At 47.7% G+C, this 15,036-nt stretch overlaps 1 protein-coding gene across 1 annotated transcript; it reads right to left on the bottom strand.

The window, feature by feature from the left end:
• Positions 1 to 9,314: 9,314 nt before the first annotated feature.
• LOC308415130 (homeobox protein Rhox5-like) lies at positions 9,315 to 13,517 on the bottom strand (the record flags this gene model as incomplete). The annotated part of the gene is made up of 5 exons (XM_080910191.1): positions 9,315 to 9,461; positions 11,871 to 11,916; positions 12,452 to 12,812; positions 12,987 to 13,068; positions 13,485 to 13,517. 5 exons carry the CDS (start codon positions 13,515 to 13,517, stop codon positions 9,315 to 9,317), a joined length of 669 nt encoding a protein of 222 aa, XP_080766317.1.
• Positions 13,518 to 15,036: the final 1,519 nt, after the last annotated feature.

Here is a 15,036-nt window from a genome sequence, read left to right as displayed (position 1 = left end):
CTAATTGACCCTTCTGGTATGCTCCTTCCCAGCCACCGGCCTTGGAGCAGTCTTACCTAACCCCTTTGGCATGCTGTATCCAGGCCACAGGTCCAGTCCCTGGTCACAGGTCACATCCTTCAGAGACTCAGTTAAGTAGTCTTCCTGGTATATTTCTGAGAGACACGTGGTTGAAAGAGACATGGGTGGACATAGAGGGGGGTCGGGACTGGGAGGTAAGTGAGCAGACATCTAGGAAGATAATAAAATAAAGAGGGAGAAGGAGGAGTGGCAGAATGAGTCCAGAGAAGGATACCTCTGATACAAATGAAAAGGGTCTAGAGACACACTGGGGCAATTTTCCAGCTAAAAGGAATTAGGACTGGGGAGGTTGAGCCCCAAGGAGAAAGTCAGAGCTGGGGGCACCCAACAGGGCCCCAGAGAAAGGACCCTGAGTGATCAGAAGACAATACAGGGGGATGAGGACATAGTGACACGGGCTATAGGTGTGACTGTAGTACCATGGCTGGTGATTTATCATGTCAGGTCAGCCTGGTCAACCAGGGTTCAAAGTACAGAAGGAAACCTGGGCCCTTATAGAATTTCCAGAATCCTAAATGTACCTCTGTGGGCTTCGAAGAGCAGTAAAGATGTTTTCTCGTGCTAATCGTTTTTGGTAAGTGAACAGTTGACCACATAACCGCCCCCTCACCACCACCATGCTCTCAGAGAAAGACCTGTTATTCCTGGATGCAAGTTTAGACTGGTATACCAAGCTCAATGATAGTCCCCTGGTGGGATGGTAAGAGGATTCGACTTCTTCAATGATACCCCTCAAGGCGACTTAGTAATAGAAACTGATTGTGAAGGTTCAACATGTATCGGTTTGGCAGTGATGCTCACTGCAGAATTCTGTCTAGCCGGACATCTGGAGAAGGCCTTGATATCCATCATCCGGGGACTGATTCCACAGACAAATTCAGACTTTCCCATGCCGTCAGGGAAACGCTCAGACACTGTCCACAGTTGTCCACTGCCCAGTGCTGCCCTTCCCTGGCTTGTTTAACATTTGAATTTGTCACCACACATTGTTCCTTGGCCCACCTTTGCTCTTTCTAATTTTCTCCCTGGCATGTGCTTCTTTTAAACGCAACTCCGAGCCTTGTCCTGTGCAGTGTCTGCTTTTTCCCTCCTGTGTGTGATTCTTTACTGCTGCCGGGACTTCATATCACTGAATTGAGGGGTCCCTCAGGACCTCTGAAGATTATAGGCATGTCTAGTACTGGATGTGTCCCTGTGGGCACACACTTATGCTGTGAACAAGGAAGCATTTAGGCAGGTAGGTAGCTTCCCCCTTCCCCCAAGTAAAAGAGAAGGCAGTCGACCAGTATACCTGTACCAGCACCAAACCTGCTGAGGCTGAGAGAGTGGGCATTTAGCTCGCTCTCAGATAACAGCAGAGTGCCAATATTCTGCTATGCAAATGAGAGTCTGGAGGAGGGTTGGTGGCAGAATGAAGGCATGGTACCCACAGGAACCCTAGCATCATCTTCTCACCAAGCTTCCAGGAGTCCCATACACTTCTCTCCCATCCCACAGCTTGCATTACCACTGAGAAACTATGGGGTCCCTAACCCTACGAAATGCTTAACTCCATTTCTAGCCCCCATTTCACTGTCCTGGAGCCGCAGAGGCCTCTACAAGTCCCTGCTGTGACTACCCCTAACAAGTCACCCAGATCACGATGCTCCCCACTTTGGGAAACCAAGTCCACAAGCCCTTCCTTCTCACATACACACACCCTCACCCCCAAGATGGTCTAATATTTTTTATTGTATATGTTCTTTATTTACATTTCAAATGTTATCCTCTTTCCGGGTTTCCCTTCTGAAAACTCCCTATCCCATCCCCCTGACCCCACTGCCCTGGCATTCCAGTACACTGGGAGATCAAGACTTCACAGGACCAAGGGGCTCCCCTCCCAGTGATGCCAGATAAGGCCATCCTCTGCTACATATGCAGCTGGAGCCATGGGTCCCTCCATGTGTTTTCTTTGGTTGATGGTTTAGTCCCTGGGAACTCGGAGGGGGGGATACGGTCTGATTGGTTGACATTTTTATTCTTATCTTGGTTTCTTGTCTTGCCCCCCCCCTCCAGGAATAAAGTGGACCTTCAGTGAAGGGAAAACAAAACAAAACAAGAGGAAGTTTTATTTTCCAAACAGAGCACTTTACACAGCAGAATGGGGAAATAGGAAGAGGCCGCCAACCAACTGGGAGATGTCGGTAGGGTTTCAGCAGTAAGTTCTCAGCAGGCTCCAGTGTGGCTACTCAAGCCACCAACGAGTGTGCCAACGGCAGGTTCTCAGAGAGTCTCAGCTTACCAGCTGGGAGCAGTCATTTTCAGCCACATCTGTAGAGAGCGAGCCACTGGGCGGCAGTGCACTGGATCTCCTGTCTCTGGCACTTCCCAGAGGCTGGAGAAAATGCTCTGCTTGTGGCTGAAGCAACAAATCTCAGAGGCCCTGGTTGCAACGGTGGATCTCAAACCAAAGCAGCATCTCTCTGAGTAGTAAGATGTGTATTCTGGTTTTCAAACAGGAGAGGTTGTGAGGTTACAAGAGTACAGGCTACTCAAATATAGCTGTGTCATTGGAAGTCCCACCATAGCATGAGGAAGAGCTTTGCTATGTACAAAGTCCCTGGAGCTCTTTGTACAATTTGCAGGCATCGGGTCTGCAGGGTCCCCTCCCCCGCAGAATTCCATTTACTTATTTTACAGCCCTTGGGAGGACTCTTGTGATGCTTCTGAACTTAGTAAATTTACTTCGCTTCTGAGTCTCTTGTTTTTGGAGAACAGGGTTTCTCAGTGTCACCCTGCCTGTCCTGGAGCTCACTCCTAGATTAGGCTGGCATCAAACTCAGAGATCTGCCTGCCCCTGCCTTCCTAGTGCTGGGATTAAAGGCGTGCACCATCGCCTAGCTCAGCTTCCTGAGTTTTCAGAGCCTCTGACCCCTCTCCCTTCAGGAAAAAAAAAATATCTCGATCCAGAGTAAATACATGGCGAAAAGGCTTCCTTAAAGAACAAAAACAAACAAACTGGGGGACAGCGTGTACAGAGGTGCATTCCACCGTACCAGCCCAGAAAAATCTAACTCCTACCATGCATCTATTTTGCTGGGAACCTCCAGACCCATCTCAGAGGCTTGTGAGAGGTTTGTCTGCCTTCTCCCACCAACTGCAAACAGACTCAGGTTTCTCCTTAGAGGCACTGGAATCTACCATGTACTGATTTCCTACCTTGGATCCACCATATACTACGGACCCCAGCAAACTCCAGATGACTGACCTTTTTCCCTCTTACGGGAGATGGTGGAAACTTCCCTCTGGAAGCCTAGCAGACATTGTGATTCTGCTAAAGGGGAAGGACCAAGGTTGGTTCAAACATAGTCCTCCATGTCTACAATGCAAGACTGTGATTGGGCCAAACAAATATTTCTTCTCGGATGACATAAGCAGGCTGCTTAGGCTGTTAATGAGTTTACAGGAAGACATCCCCTTGTCCTCTCTCCTGTGATGTTGCAGCACTAAACCCAGGAACAACTGTTTTTCCTCGCCTGCTCATTAGTTCTGTCTGGCTAGAGCAAACGGACCTGCCAGCTTACCAGCCAGTAACATAGGACAGAAGCCTTTCAGGACTCAAGCCACAGCCCAGTAGGACAGACACAAACATCCATGTTGATCTCAACTTGTTAGTCCAGGCACACATGGACTAAGAGAAAGACTGGCTCTACTAAAAGCACCAATGGCTGTGTGGGAAGTGATATTGATTACTATCATTTCCGTCTAAGAAATGGGTAAACTGAGGCACGGGTGTGCTATCTGAAGTTAGAGAGGACACTCAAGACCCCATGAGACCTTTTTGTGATTCCCTACGTAGACTCTACCTGGCTCATACACCTAGATTTTTGAGACATTTCCTCCCCAGCTCCCAGCATCAGAAGGTGACCCCACTTCCGTCTAGGGGCCCTCATCCCAGAGTTGGGAAGCTTTATAGGGACTGAAAAGTTCAGTGACCTGCCATGAGGGTATGTCCAGTGAATAGGCAGAGGCCACCCGGCTCAGAGAGCAGGGGAGATTGGTTGTGGGGGACCAAGACTAAGCAGATAACCCAAGGCCAGGAAGCACCATCTCACTGGCAGAACTCTTATTCCAGTACTAGCAGAGACTAGGGAACTGTGTATAGCCCCTCTGACAATCCCCCTAGCTTCACTGTATATAGCCTTGGATTTAATAGTCACAGGCCTGAAATTCAGCCTCTACTCAAACCTATTAACACAGTAGCCTGTGGTTTCCTGATACAGAATCCTCAGTTACAGTACTTGTTCCAGGATCTTCCAAAAAAAAAAAAAAAAAAAAAAAAAAAAGAAAGAAAGAAAGAAAGAAAGAAAGAAAGAAAGAAAGAAAAAGAAAAAAAACAAAGGTGTGCTAAGAATGTGGGAGTGCTAAGGCCACAATGAAGCCTGAGACTAACCCTCCTGCCTGGGCTCCCACCCCCACTCTGAGAAGCAGATGGCTGTCTCACTGTGACTCAGGCTGTGCCCTCTGTCCTTTCTTACAGTCACACATTCCCTTAGGCAGCATGAGCAAAGAGGTTTCACATCACTAGGTGGCTGGGAATGGGGTCTGGTCTTCTGGAAGTTTATCAGCAGGACATTCCTGAGGGATGGGCGCTTGAAAATGACTGTCCCTGCAGCTATCAACGGTGGGGCCTGGGAATGGTGGGAACGGTGCCGGTAAGTCTATAGCCACGGGCGCTCCGAGCAGGGGATTCTGGTACACTGTGCCGGGCTCAAACGCTGACAAAGAAGCACATGACCTGCAGCAAGCTGCCACAAGAGAGAAAGGCAGCCCTCCCCCCAGCCACAGCCCTTCCACGGATCTGCAAACTAGAGCAGATCTGGGGGTACCATAGACCACCATCCTCTACAGAAAAGAGGCAGTGTAACTTGCCCATAGATACAACACCTTTAATGTCCTTTATGATAATTTGGAGTAAACCTCCGATTCCAGGGTCTGAGGAACAGCAGGAGAGGCCCAGCAGAGGCCCTGACCAGGCAGAGCAATAAATACCCTTGTGTTGTTAGGCAGAGAGGTAAAAGCGCCCTGAAGTCACCCAACAAGTTGAGAGAGAACACAGAAAGACAAAGGCTCTCTAGAGTACACAGAAGAGTCCCGGTACTTCAGTAGTCAGAACTTATCACATGGTAGGTCCAAGTGGCAGAGGATGGTCTCCTCAGGTTTCTCGGCCCTTTTCCCTCTGTGTCAGCATCCGGATCCATCACAGCCGGGTTAGCAACTACTCCACTTGAATCTAGTCGTTAGATACATTGGATTTTATTGTTTTTAAAACTGTACAAAGAACGTATGTAGATGAGTATTTTTCTAATGTAGAAAATATAGGGAGCTAAAGAAAGGCTGGGTGGTGGTGGTGCACCCCTTTAATCCCAGCACTCAGGAGGCAGAGGCAGACATATGTCTGTGACTTTCCGGCCAGCCTGCTTTACAGAGTGAGTTCAAGGATGACCAGGGCTGTTCCACAGAAAAACCCTGTCTTGAAAAACCAAACCAAACCAATTAACAACAACAACAAAACCACACACACACACACACACACACACACACACACACACACACACACACACACACACACACACACAAAAGAAAGAAATGTAAAAAAAAATTGAGATGTGAAAGAAAAGAATTCATCCGGTAAGTTATAATCAAAACTATTTTACCTTCTACAAAGTGTTGATTTGGTATCTTAGGAAGTCCTTTCTTTCAATTACTCATTAACAGATAAGACTGAGTCTCAGCCCATTTGAGGAGAATCGTGACATGACACCGACAGGGACCGAATGTGAGTGGAGGAAGGACAATGTGCATGAAACAAATTCATCAGCTGCTCAACAAGGCCAGCTCTGTGTATCACTAACTTTAGTTGTCCCTGGGAGACCCCGACCTCTGTCCTTCCTCACATGCCTTACGGTGAGGACCCCTCACATTTATAAAGCAGAACTCATAGTTGCAAAAGCAGCTCACTCGTCTCCTCCCCCATCCCCGCCATGTGCTTCTTCAGATCCTGTTTGTGACTCAGAAGGAAAATCACAGAGAATCCTGTGCGCATGCGCGTGGGGAGGAGCTTGAGGGAGGGGTCGAGGATCGATGTACTCCGGACTGTAAAGATTCTGTTGTCTTCTTTTGCCTCCTAGTGCAGAATTTTGAAGTCCAGGAAGCACAACGTGATTCAGGCAAGAATGAATGAAATAATGAAGCACACACAGCCAGTGCCTTTTGAGAGGAATGTTTTTAGAGGATCCCTTTTGCTGATCACATGGGCCTCATGTTTGGCTGTGTGTATTTGTTCCCATCTGCTATACAAGAACATTTCTCTGATAATGGCGGCTGAGTAGGACACCGATCTCTGAGGATAGCACAGTGTCATTAGCACTAACTTTATTGTTACATTCTTTTAGTAGAGTTTAGGTTGCTGTCCCCAAACTGATGACAAGGCTCCACTGCTGACCTAGAAGCCAGGGGAAACTTCGGTTTTTAATTATCTTTAATTCACATTCTCTGGGCAATTTGGCCAGTGCACGGAGACAAACAGGCGCACTTCCTGCTATCTTGAATCAAGCAAGACTTGCTCTCTGAGCAAGAACAAAATCATTTCTCCAAAGCAGTCTGACAGACACTTGCTTCTTCTCATACGAAGAGGCTTTAACGAGTAGGCAGTGAGTTCATAAAAGCAAAACTTCAGCAAGCTTAATGTTTTCTTTTATCAAGTCAGAAGTATAACTCTATGTCCTTCGGCTCCCTCCCCCGAACTCTCCAGCCCAGTGGTTGAGCTGCTCTTCCCCATATAATCCAACTATCTTGGTCACATGCCCCTTTACCTTTGGGCCTCCTGGCTGCTTCATCTTGTTCCCCTCTCCCTTCCCCTCCCTCTCTCCCCACATGGCTCAGTTCAGTCTGACCTTCTAATTATGTCTCCCTTTTATCTCCACTAAGCCTTTCCTGCACCACCATATCTAGGAGCAGTTGTAATCTTTCCTTTTCTATTTTTTTTTTCATTCAGAGTCCTATTTTTATTGGTTATTTTATTTATTTACCTTTCAAATGTTGTTCCCATTCCTGGTTTCCCCTCAGCAAACCTCCTATCCCATCCCCCTCCCCTGCTTCTGAGCGGGTGCTCCCCAACCCACCCACTCACACCTCACTGTCCTAGCATTCCCCTGATGGGGCATCGAGCCCCCCTAGGACCAAGGGTCTCCCCTCCCACTGATGCCAGACAATGCCATCCTCTGCTACATATGTATCTGGAGCTATTGTTCTCCTCATATTTACTCTTTGGCTGGTGGTTTAGTCCCTGGGAGCTGGAGGAGGGGTCTAGTTGGTTGATAATGCCGTTCTTCCCATGGGGTTGCAAACCCCTTCAGTTCCTTCAGTCCTTCCCCTAACTTCTCCATTGGTGTCCCCATGTTCAGTCTGATGGATAGCTGCAAGCATCCTCCTCTGTATCAGCATGGCTCTGGTAGAGCCTCTAAGGAGGCATCCATATCAGATTCCTGTCAGCATGCACTTCTGTCAGCAAGCACTAAGGCATCAGCAATAGTTGGGTCCTGTGAGCCTCTTGATTTCCTGGTGTCTGGGACTTTCTGGTGGCTAGCCTCAGTTCCCCATTGCTACACACCTCTGGTCAAATTCCCGACCCTGTGAACTTCTCTTTTGTCTCTTCCCATACCTGATCCTACCCCAGCTGATATGAGCCCTCTTCCACTGACTCTGCCACCACATACAGAGCAGGGTACGTACGGCCTGGTCCGGCCTCAGTGAGAAGATGCACCTAACCCTCAAGAGACTTGAAGCCCTGGGAAGTGGGGAGACCTGGTGGGATGGGGGTGGGAGGCACATCCTCTTGGAGACAAGGGAGAAGGTATGGGATGAGGAACAGTCGAAGGGCAGACCAGGAGGAGGATAATGACTGGACTGGTTAAAAAAAAAAAAAAAGATTAAAGAATTTTTTTTATAAAGAAAGCAAGCAGGCTAAGTAAGTTATAAGGAGCAAGCCAGTAAGCATCACCCCTCTGTGGCCTCTCCATCAGCTCCTGCCTCCAGGGTCCAGCCCTGCATGAGTTCCTGTCCTGGCTTTCTTCCCTGATAGACTATTATGTGGGAGTGTAAGTATAATAGGCCCTTTTGTCACCCACTTGCTTTGGGTCATGGTGTTCCATCGTAGCAATAGTGGACCTAGCTAGGAGAGCTCACAGAGGTGACAGCCACTCTTGACATTGTAATTTCCATTTATTCCACAGGGGAGTGATGGGTACCCTAATTTGTTATACCCATTTATATGTCCATGGTGACTTATGTTCTTGACATAGTTGTTCAACTTTAGCACACAAGAGGGTGCCAGACACACTTGACATCGTTGTGCTCCTTTAATCCACCATGGACGAGAGGCACTCTTGACTGTTTTTTCCCTTTTGTCCAACAAGTGGCAAAAGGGCGAGCACTGCAGAGACTTGATGTGCCAGTGGTGGCCCCCACCCTCTCGGAAGAGAGAGATGGGGGTGGGGTGGGGGATAAAGACTGTATGAAGAAGAAATCAGAAGGGGACAGAGATCAGGATGAAAGTGAATGAATGAATGAATAAAATAAGGGGTAAAGGGCACTCTGATATTAGTCCATGAGGCGACAGGCACTCTTGAAGTAGTTGTACCACTTTATTCCTGGTTGAGTGCCCAGGACAAAGGACCCAGTTTGAAACATGACAGGCCTTAGGTGGTCACCACTTAACTTTTCCTACTCCCCTCACCCTACCTCACAGCTCATCTGAACCACCTCCTGGAGTGCTGAGCTCATCCTTGGAGAACCAACCCACCTTCCAGTCACTGACAAAGTCATAATGGACTCGAAAATAGCAACATTCAGCCCTGTCTGGGAACACACTGAATCAGCAGCTTACCCTGCCCTTCCTTGACATAAAGTGGCAAGGTGAGTTGAAGGCAGCACAGTGACACAGTGACAAAGGAGACCATGTAGGTTCATGTAACCCATTACTGTAGTTGTGGACCTTCTCTGATGTGTAGGGAATACTGCAGGTGACTCAATTATTTCATGTTTAAAGGGCATTTCCATAATACTAGAATCACTAAGATACTGTACCAATATTTTAGTAAACAGAGATAATGGAACAAGCATACTGAGAATTCATTTCTTTATTGCTGACAGAATTATTGAGAAGCAAGAGTTGTCATGGTCGGCATATATGCTCAATATCTTGGTGTTGCAAAAGGACATCTCACGCCCCATCTTGCTCCACGACAAACAGGGCAATCCACCGATGCTCTGAAATGTTCGGGGATTGGTGTTCTCCTCCTATTCCTTCTGTATGCAGCCCTCCTAATCTTAAACCAATTCTACATTCACAAGAATAAAGGGTTTTGTTAGTACACTAAACAGGATTCCATTAAAACAAACAAAAACCAAAACCACATACCTCTCTGAACACAACCACTGATGTTTTGTTGGTGGTTTTTTTTTTTTTTTTTTTTTTTTTTTTTTTTTTTTTTTTTATCCTAGGTACTAGGAATTGAACCTAGGGTTTCATGTATGTTAGGGTAAATGCTTCATAATGTAGTTACATGCTCAGCCCAACCAGTGACATCTTAGCTCACACACAAAAAAGACCTTCATTCTGTGTTCTGATTCAGTGAGGGACTAGGGGAATAGTAATTGCTTAACACGTGTGAAGTTCTGGCTTCGTGCAGAATACCACCACGCCCTTCCTTCAGCAACACCCCCAATTGAGAACCACTGTGTTTTGTGTCCTGTGACTCGGGCTACTCGGTTTGTCTAATGCTTCCATCCTGGGCAAGAGGAAATCTAGAAAATTTCCAGTCTTTGCTGTGGAGTGGTATTCCAAAGAAACACTGGTCTATAAATACCTGTGAACTTCTATAAAACCAAACCTAAACCAAGACCTGTTAACCTGCTCTATTCTCCCAAACTCCCGCTTAATTTTACTATCTTTTTAAGTTCAAAACCTATAGAGCGGGAGGCAAAGGTCTCTTCTCCCTGAGTAACCTCTTTCTCTCCTATGCCACTAGTGGGAGTGCTTCTCCCTTTTAAGTAGATAGTGGAACTCATAGTGGGGAGTTCCAGGACAGTAGCAGTCAGTTTACAAACAGTTCCAGAGAGGAAAATGAGGCCCACATTTACTCCCAGAACACTGTCAAGATACATTTCTGGTGATGCTTAGAAACCAGAGCGGGAGGGGTCTGTGGCAAGCTTTTTGGAGACAGCCATGTTAAAATATCTGAGAATGCATTAAAAGGTCCTCTTTCCCGTGTGCTGCAGTGTGTGGGTCACTGTACCCTTGGAAGGGCCACTGAGAGCACACTAGGTGAACTGAAGGCAAAGCAAAGCCACTCTGTAAGGTCAGCTTCTCCTTCCCAGGCCTGTGTTTAAATGCCTGGGAAAGCGGAAGAGCCTCGCCCTTTGCCCTGAGCAGACCAGGCTGTGAGAATGGAGTGCAGTCTTGGGATTGTAGCCTCAGGAGCCTGCTGTGCTCGGCCATTGTTCTAGAAGCACAATCCCCCAAATCTTTATTGCCCTTCTATTAGTGAAGGCATAGGGGTTGGAGGTGGGGGTGGGGACACCGAGATATAAAGCTAATGCCATTATCCTGATGTTCCCTCTGGATCTTTCACTCTTCATCTCCCCAGATCAAGTTCTGTTCTGCTTGGACCCTCCCATGTGCTCATGTGATCACTTCCGAATCCAGTGAGCTACAGAGTCACTTACCGCTGCCTGAGCTAATGGAAAAAAATATTTCAAACTACCCCAGATGGGAATCTATCCCACACTACAATCTAGTCCCCTACCATCACACAAAGCAGTTCTTCATGACACTACCAGGGGTGGGAAGAAAAGGATCTGCTGTGAGGAAGCTCTTCACTCACACATTAGGTACTTTCAAAAACACGAATGTGTAGGTTTGAACTGTGGGTATCTGTCAGCTTTTGAGACAGGGTCTCATATAGCCCAGGCTGGCCCTGATCTTCCTGTCTCCACCTCCAGGATGCTGGCATTAGAGACAAGCTCCATTGTACGTGGACTCCTTACATGTCAGGAAGACACAGAAAGATGTACTAGGCAGCTTTAAGTCAGGTCTGACACTCAGTCTATTGCTTTACCAAGCACTTATAAACAAAGGAGCAGGCATTCCCACTGCTGCCCCCATTCTCATCAGTCTCTTTAAACACCAGTATTGGGTGCAGCATGTAAGTTGTTTGCTACAATGCAATGGCTGAAAATTTACAAATTCCTTCCTTCATCCTAGAACGGATGCTTAAATTTGCTACCAAAACTGATACCATAGAACTCATAGATTTATAAATTTGAATGATTTCTACATCACACTTAACGTAAACATTGTGTAAAGGGTAGGTGTTATAGAATTTGAACATTTCTCAGAAGTATGTCTATGTGCATACTTTATACAAGCCTATCTATATTTATTTGTATGAGGTATAAATGTATGTATAATTTTAACTCATGCATTTATATTTTACTAATATATATATATATGTAATATATGAATGCATGTGAAGATTAAATTACTTCCATAATATTTTTTTGTCTCTTTAGCAAGTCATGCTCTCCTATGCTTTCTGACTCCATTTTGTACCCACAGACCTTAAAGATCCCCCTGAAATCAAGAGGCTTCAGCAGCAACACACCAACTAATCAGGACAAGGTGCCCAAGACCTCAGATGAGGTTTAGAACGGCTGTCCTGCCAAATCACCCTTCTAGGATTATTTACCTGCACCCTGGCCACACTGTAATCCATCCATCTGTCAAGTTCCTCCCTAAAAGGAAAAAGTACACATGTTCAATTTTTGGATGTGTGCCCTGTCAACCCTTCCTCCTGCCCCCAACAGTGTTTGTAACATCCCCCTTGAGGCTTAATTTGCCCAATACTACCACCTGATACCAACTTTAATGGGAAACTCCCAAAATAATAATTAATCAAAACAAGTCACAGTCTAACATAATTAAGAACCCACAAAGCAATTGAGAGATGTAGAGGTGAAATTTCAAACAAAGGCATAAACCCACTCTGCACTTCACCAGTCAGACTGCCTGCTTCCCACCTTGCACTGCTCCGTTTCCAACCAGACTCATTTAAATATAGCAAGAAAATAGCTCTATTCACAGTTGCCATAGCTTTCACTGTGCCCTAGAACCCACCCACAGGAGGAGGGGTTAGCCAGTCTACGGTTGTTGAGGGCCCTTTATTTCAAGAGGGGACATTGTGGGCCCTGGGAGGAAGCCAAACGCCACCTAGAACTAGCACGCGTTCCCTGAAAACTGGGCACTAAACAAGACAACCAATCTGCTTACCTGGTTGGGCCGATGGAGAGATTGCTGCTTTGCAAAATGGACTGCAATTCCTCCAGCCGCTGCCGGGTTAAACTAGGGCGGTGGAGGGGCATCTGCTCACCCTCAGGCTTCACACTCCCCTGGCTCCCAGTGCCCTCAGCAACTGGCTCATTCTGCTCCTGCTCTGTGTCACCAGCCCTCGTGCCACCATCCTTGTCCCCATCACCCACAGGACCTGGAGCACCAGGACCAAAGTGGCCTTCTCCTCCATTGAATTCTTCTCCTTCACCTTCTGTTCCCACTGCTCCCACTCCAGCCTGGCCCTGTGCACCTCTCTCCCCTCTCCCCTCTCCGGCCTCAGAGAAAGCCTCCGCTTTCACATCTGGAAAAGAGAAAACACAAAAGGAAAAATCAGAGCACGGGAGCCCAGTGTGCCTAGAAAGCTCTGAAAGCTGCCGACTGAGCTGGCAGTGGGCACTGGCACTCCATTCACTTCTGCCAGGGCACATTTGCTCCCCAGAGTCCGAAAAAATACCAATTCAACCCAGGTACTAACCATGCTTTTCTTCCGAGTCTTCCTTGACTCCCAGGGAGAGTAACTGGGTGATATCGTGGCTGGAACTTTGAGCTGCCATAGCCTGAAAATAGTCAATAATGAAGTTATGCTTCTGCAGATTCTGAGCTTGGGCCCCTGGTGTCCCCAGGAACAGAATGAAATTTCTGACACTCAACCTAGAAGGGATCTCCTCCAGCCTAATTCAGGTTACAATGTATCCAGCCCTAGGCTGCTCTTGGCATTTTGCTCACAGGCCATTCCTGTGGGCTGAGCCTTTGGGGTGCACAAGTGACAGCAGTTTGGAGATGTATAAGAATGATGTGCTTGCAAGGACACAGTTCGTGAGCTTGTGGATGTACAGAACTTGGGGGCCCCAGTTACAGCTCAGCTAATTCCTCTGGCTTTGGTAAGATATGCAGCTAGGCATAAAGATCTCCAGAGCTCAAAGAGGAGCTTTCTTCCCCTCCCCCTAACTCTTTTCCTGGGAAGATAACTCACAAAGGCTCGAGCAGTCAGCTGACCGGAAAACATGGCGGCCTATGTACTGCTCAGAGAGAGAGAGAGAGAGAGAGGACGGAAGGGAGGGAGGGAAAAGGAAGGGAGGGGGAAGGGGAGGAGAGAGGAAGGAAGAGAGGGAGGGGGAAGGGAGGGAGGGAGAAAGGAAGGAAGGGAGGGGTAAGGGAGGGATGGAGGGAGAAAGGAAGGGAGGGGGAAGGGAGGGAGGGGGAAGGGAAGGAGAGAGGAAGGAAGAGGGGGAAGGGAGGGAGGGAGAAAGGAAGGGAGGGGGAAGGGAGGGATGGAGGGAGAAAGGAAGGGAGGGGGAAGGGAGGGAGGGAGAAAGGAAGGAAGGGAGGGGTAAGGGAGGGATGGAGGGAGAAAGGAAGGGAGGGGGAAGGGAGGGAGGGGGAAGGGAAGGATGGAGGGAGAAAGGAAGGGAGGGGGAAGGGAGGGAGGGGGAAGGGAAGGATGGAGGGAGAAAGGAAGGAAGGGAGGGGAAAGGGAGGAAAGGAAGGAGAGAGGGAGGGAGAGGGGTAGGAAGGGAGAGGTGTAGGGAGGGGGAGAGGGAGAGAGCTACATACAAAAGTGGCATTTTAATGATCATTGTAAAAACCAATATTCTGTTGCCCATCCCTGGCTCAGGCTGTAACCCTTGACCACACTGCCCCCCTCCCCCCACACCGTAGGCATACATACTCTTTGTGTTTCCTGTTGTCCAACTAGGAAAACAGGAGGTGATCTTGAAGGCTAGAGAGGAAATGGACAGTGTGAGCTTGTATGGGAAGCTGGAACAGTCACAGAAGCAGAGAGAAAGAGAACAGGAAGAAGTGAGAGGGTCATAATGGCTCACCATTGCCAACAGGAACCATGGGAAGAGTGGCCTCACCAGTAGATACCCAGAGACATGACTGGCAGCAAAGGGAGCCAATCCCCAGGGACATAAAGAGTCTCCCCACTGAGGACACACAGCCTCTTACCACTATATCAGGTTCACCTCATCACAGCTGAAGGAGCATGTGTGGGTACCCTTAGGGGCTAGAAGAGGGTATCAGATACTCTGGAGCCAGTGAGGCTACTGACTTAAGTTGGGAAAGCACTTACTATAAACATCTGAGGTCCTGAGTTCAATCCCTGGAACTCATGATAAAAAGGGAAAAAAATAGCTCCTGAATGTTCCTCTAATTTCCACGTGTGCACCAAGGCAGGCACATATGCAAACAAGTAAGCATGAGCACAAGTGTGCATGCGCACACAGGCACACTCACGAGTGCTGTGTGTAGCTTTAGCTGCCCCACCTTAACTCCCGGAATGGGCTGCTCTACCAGCCCCCATCCAGTTTTCCTTAAATTCAAGGATAAAACATGTACACATGTACACAAGTACACACACACACACACACACACACACACACACACACACACACACACACATTGCTCATTTTCAACTTGTCCTCTAACACAATTGCTGAGCTTTACTATCTCCCGCCTGGGAAAGCATGTCCTTATCAATAGTCTTATCTCCACACCTCTCCTTTTGCCCTAAACTTTAGTTG

This window comes from Micromys minutus, assembly GCF_963924665.1.
Source record: "Micromys minutus genome assembly, chromosome: X".
NCBI lineage: Eukaryota > Metazoa > Chordata > Mammalia > Rodentia > Muridae > Micromys > Micromys minutus.
The sequence above is the reverse complement of the archived record's forward strand: the minus strand, read 5'-3'. Positions and strand labels throughout refer to the sequence as shown.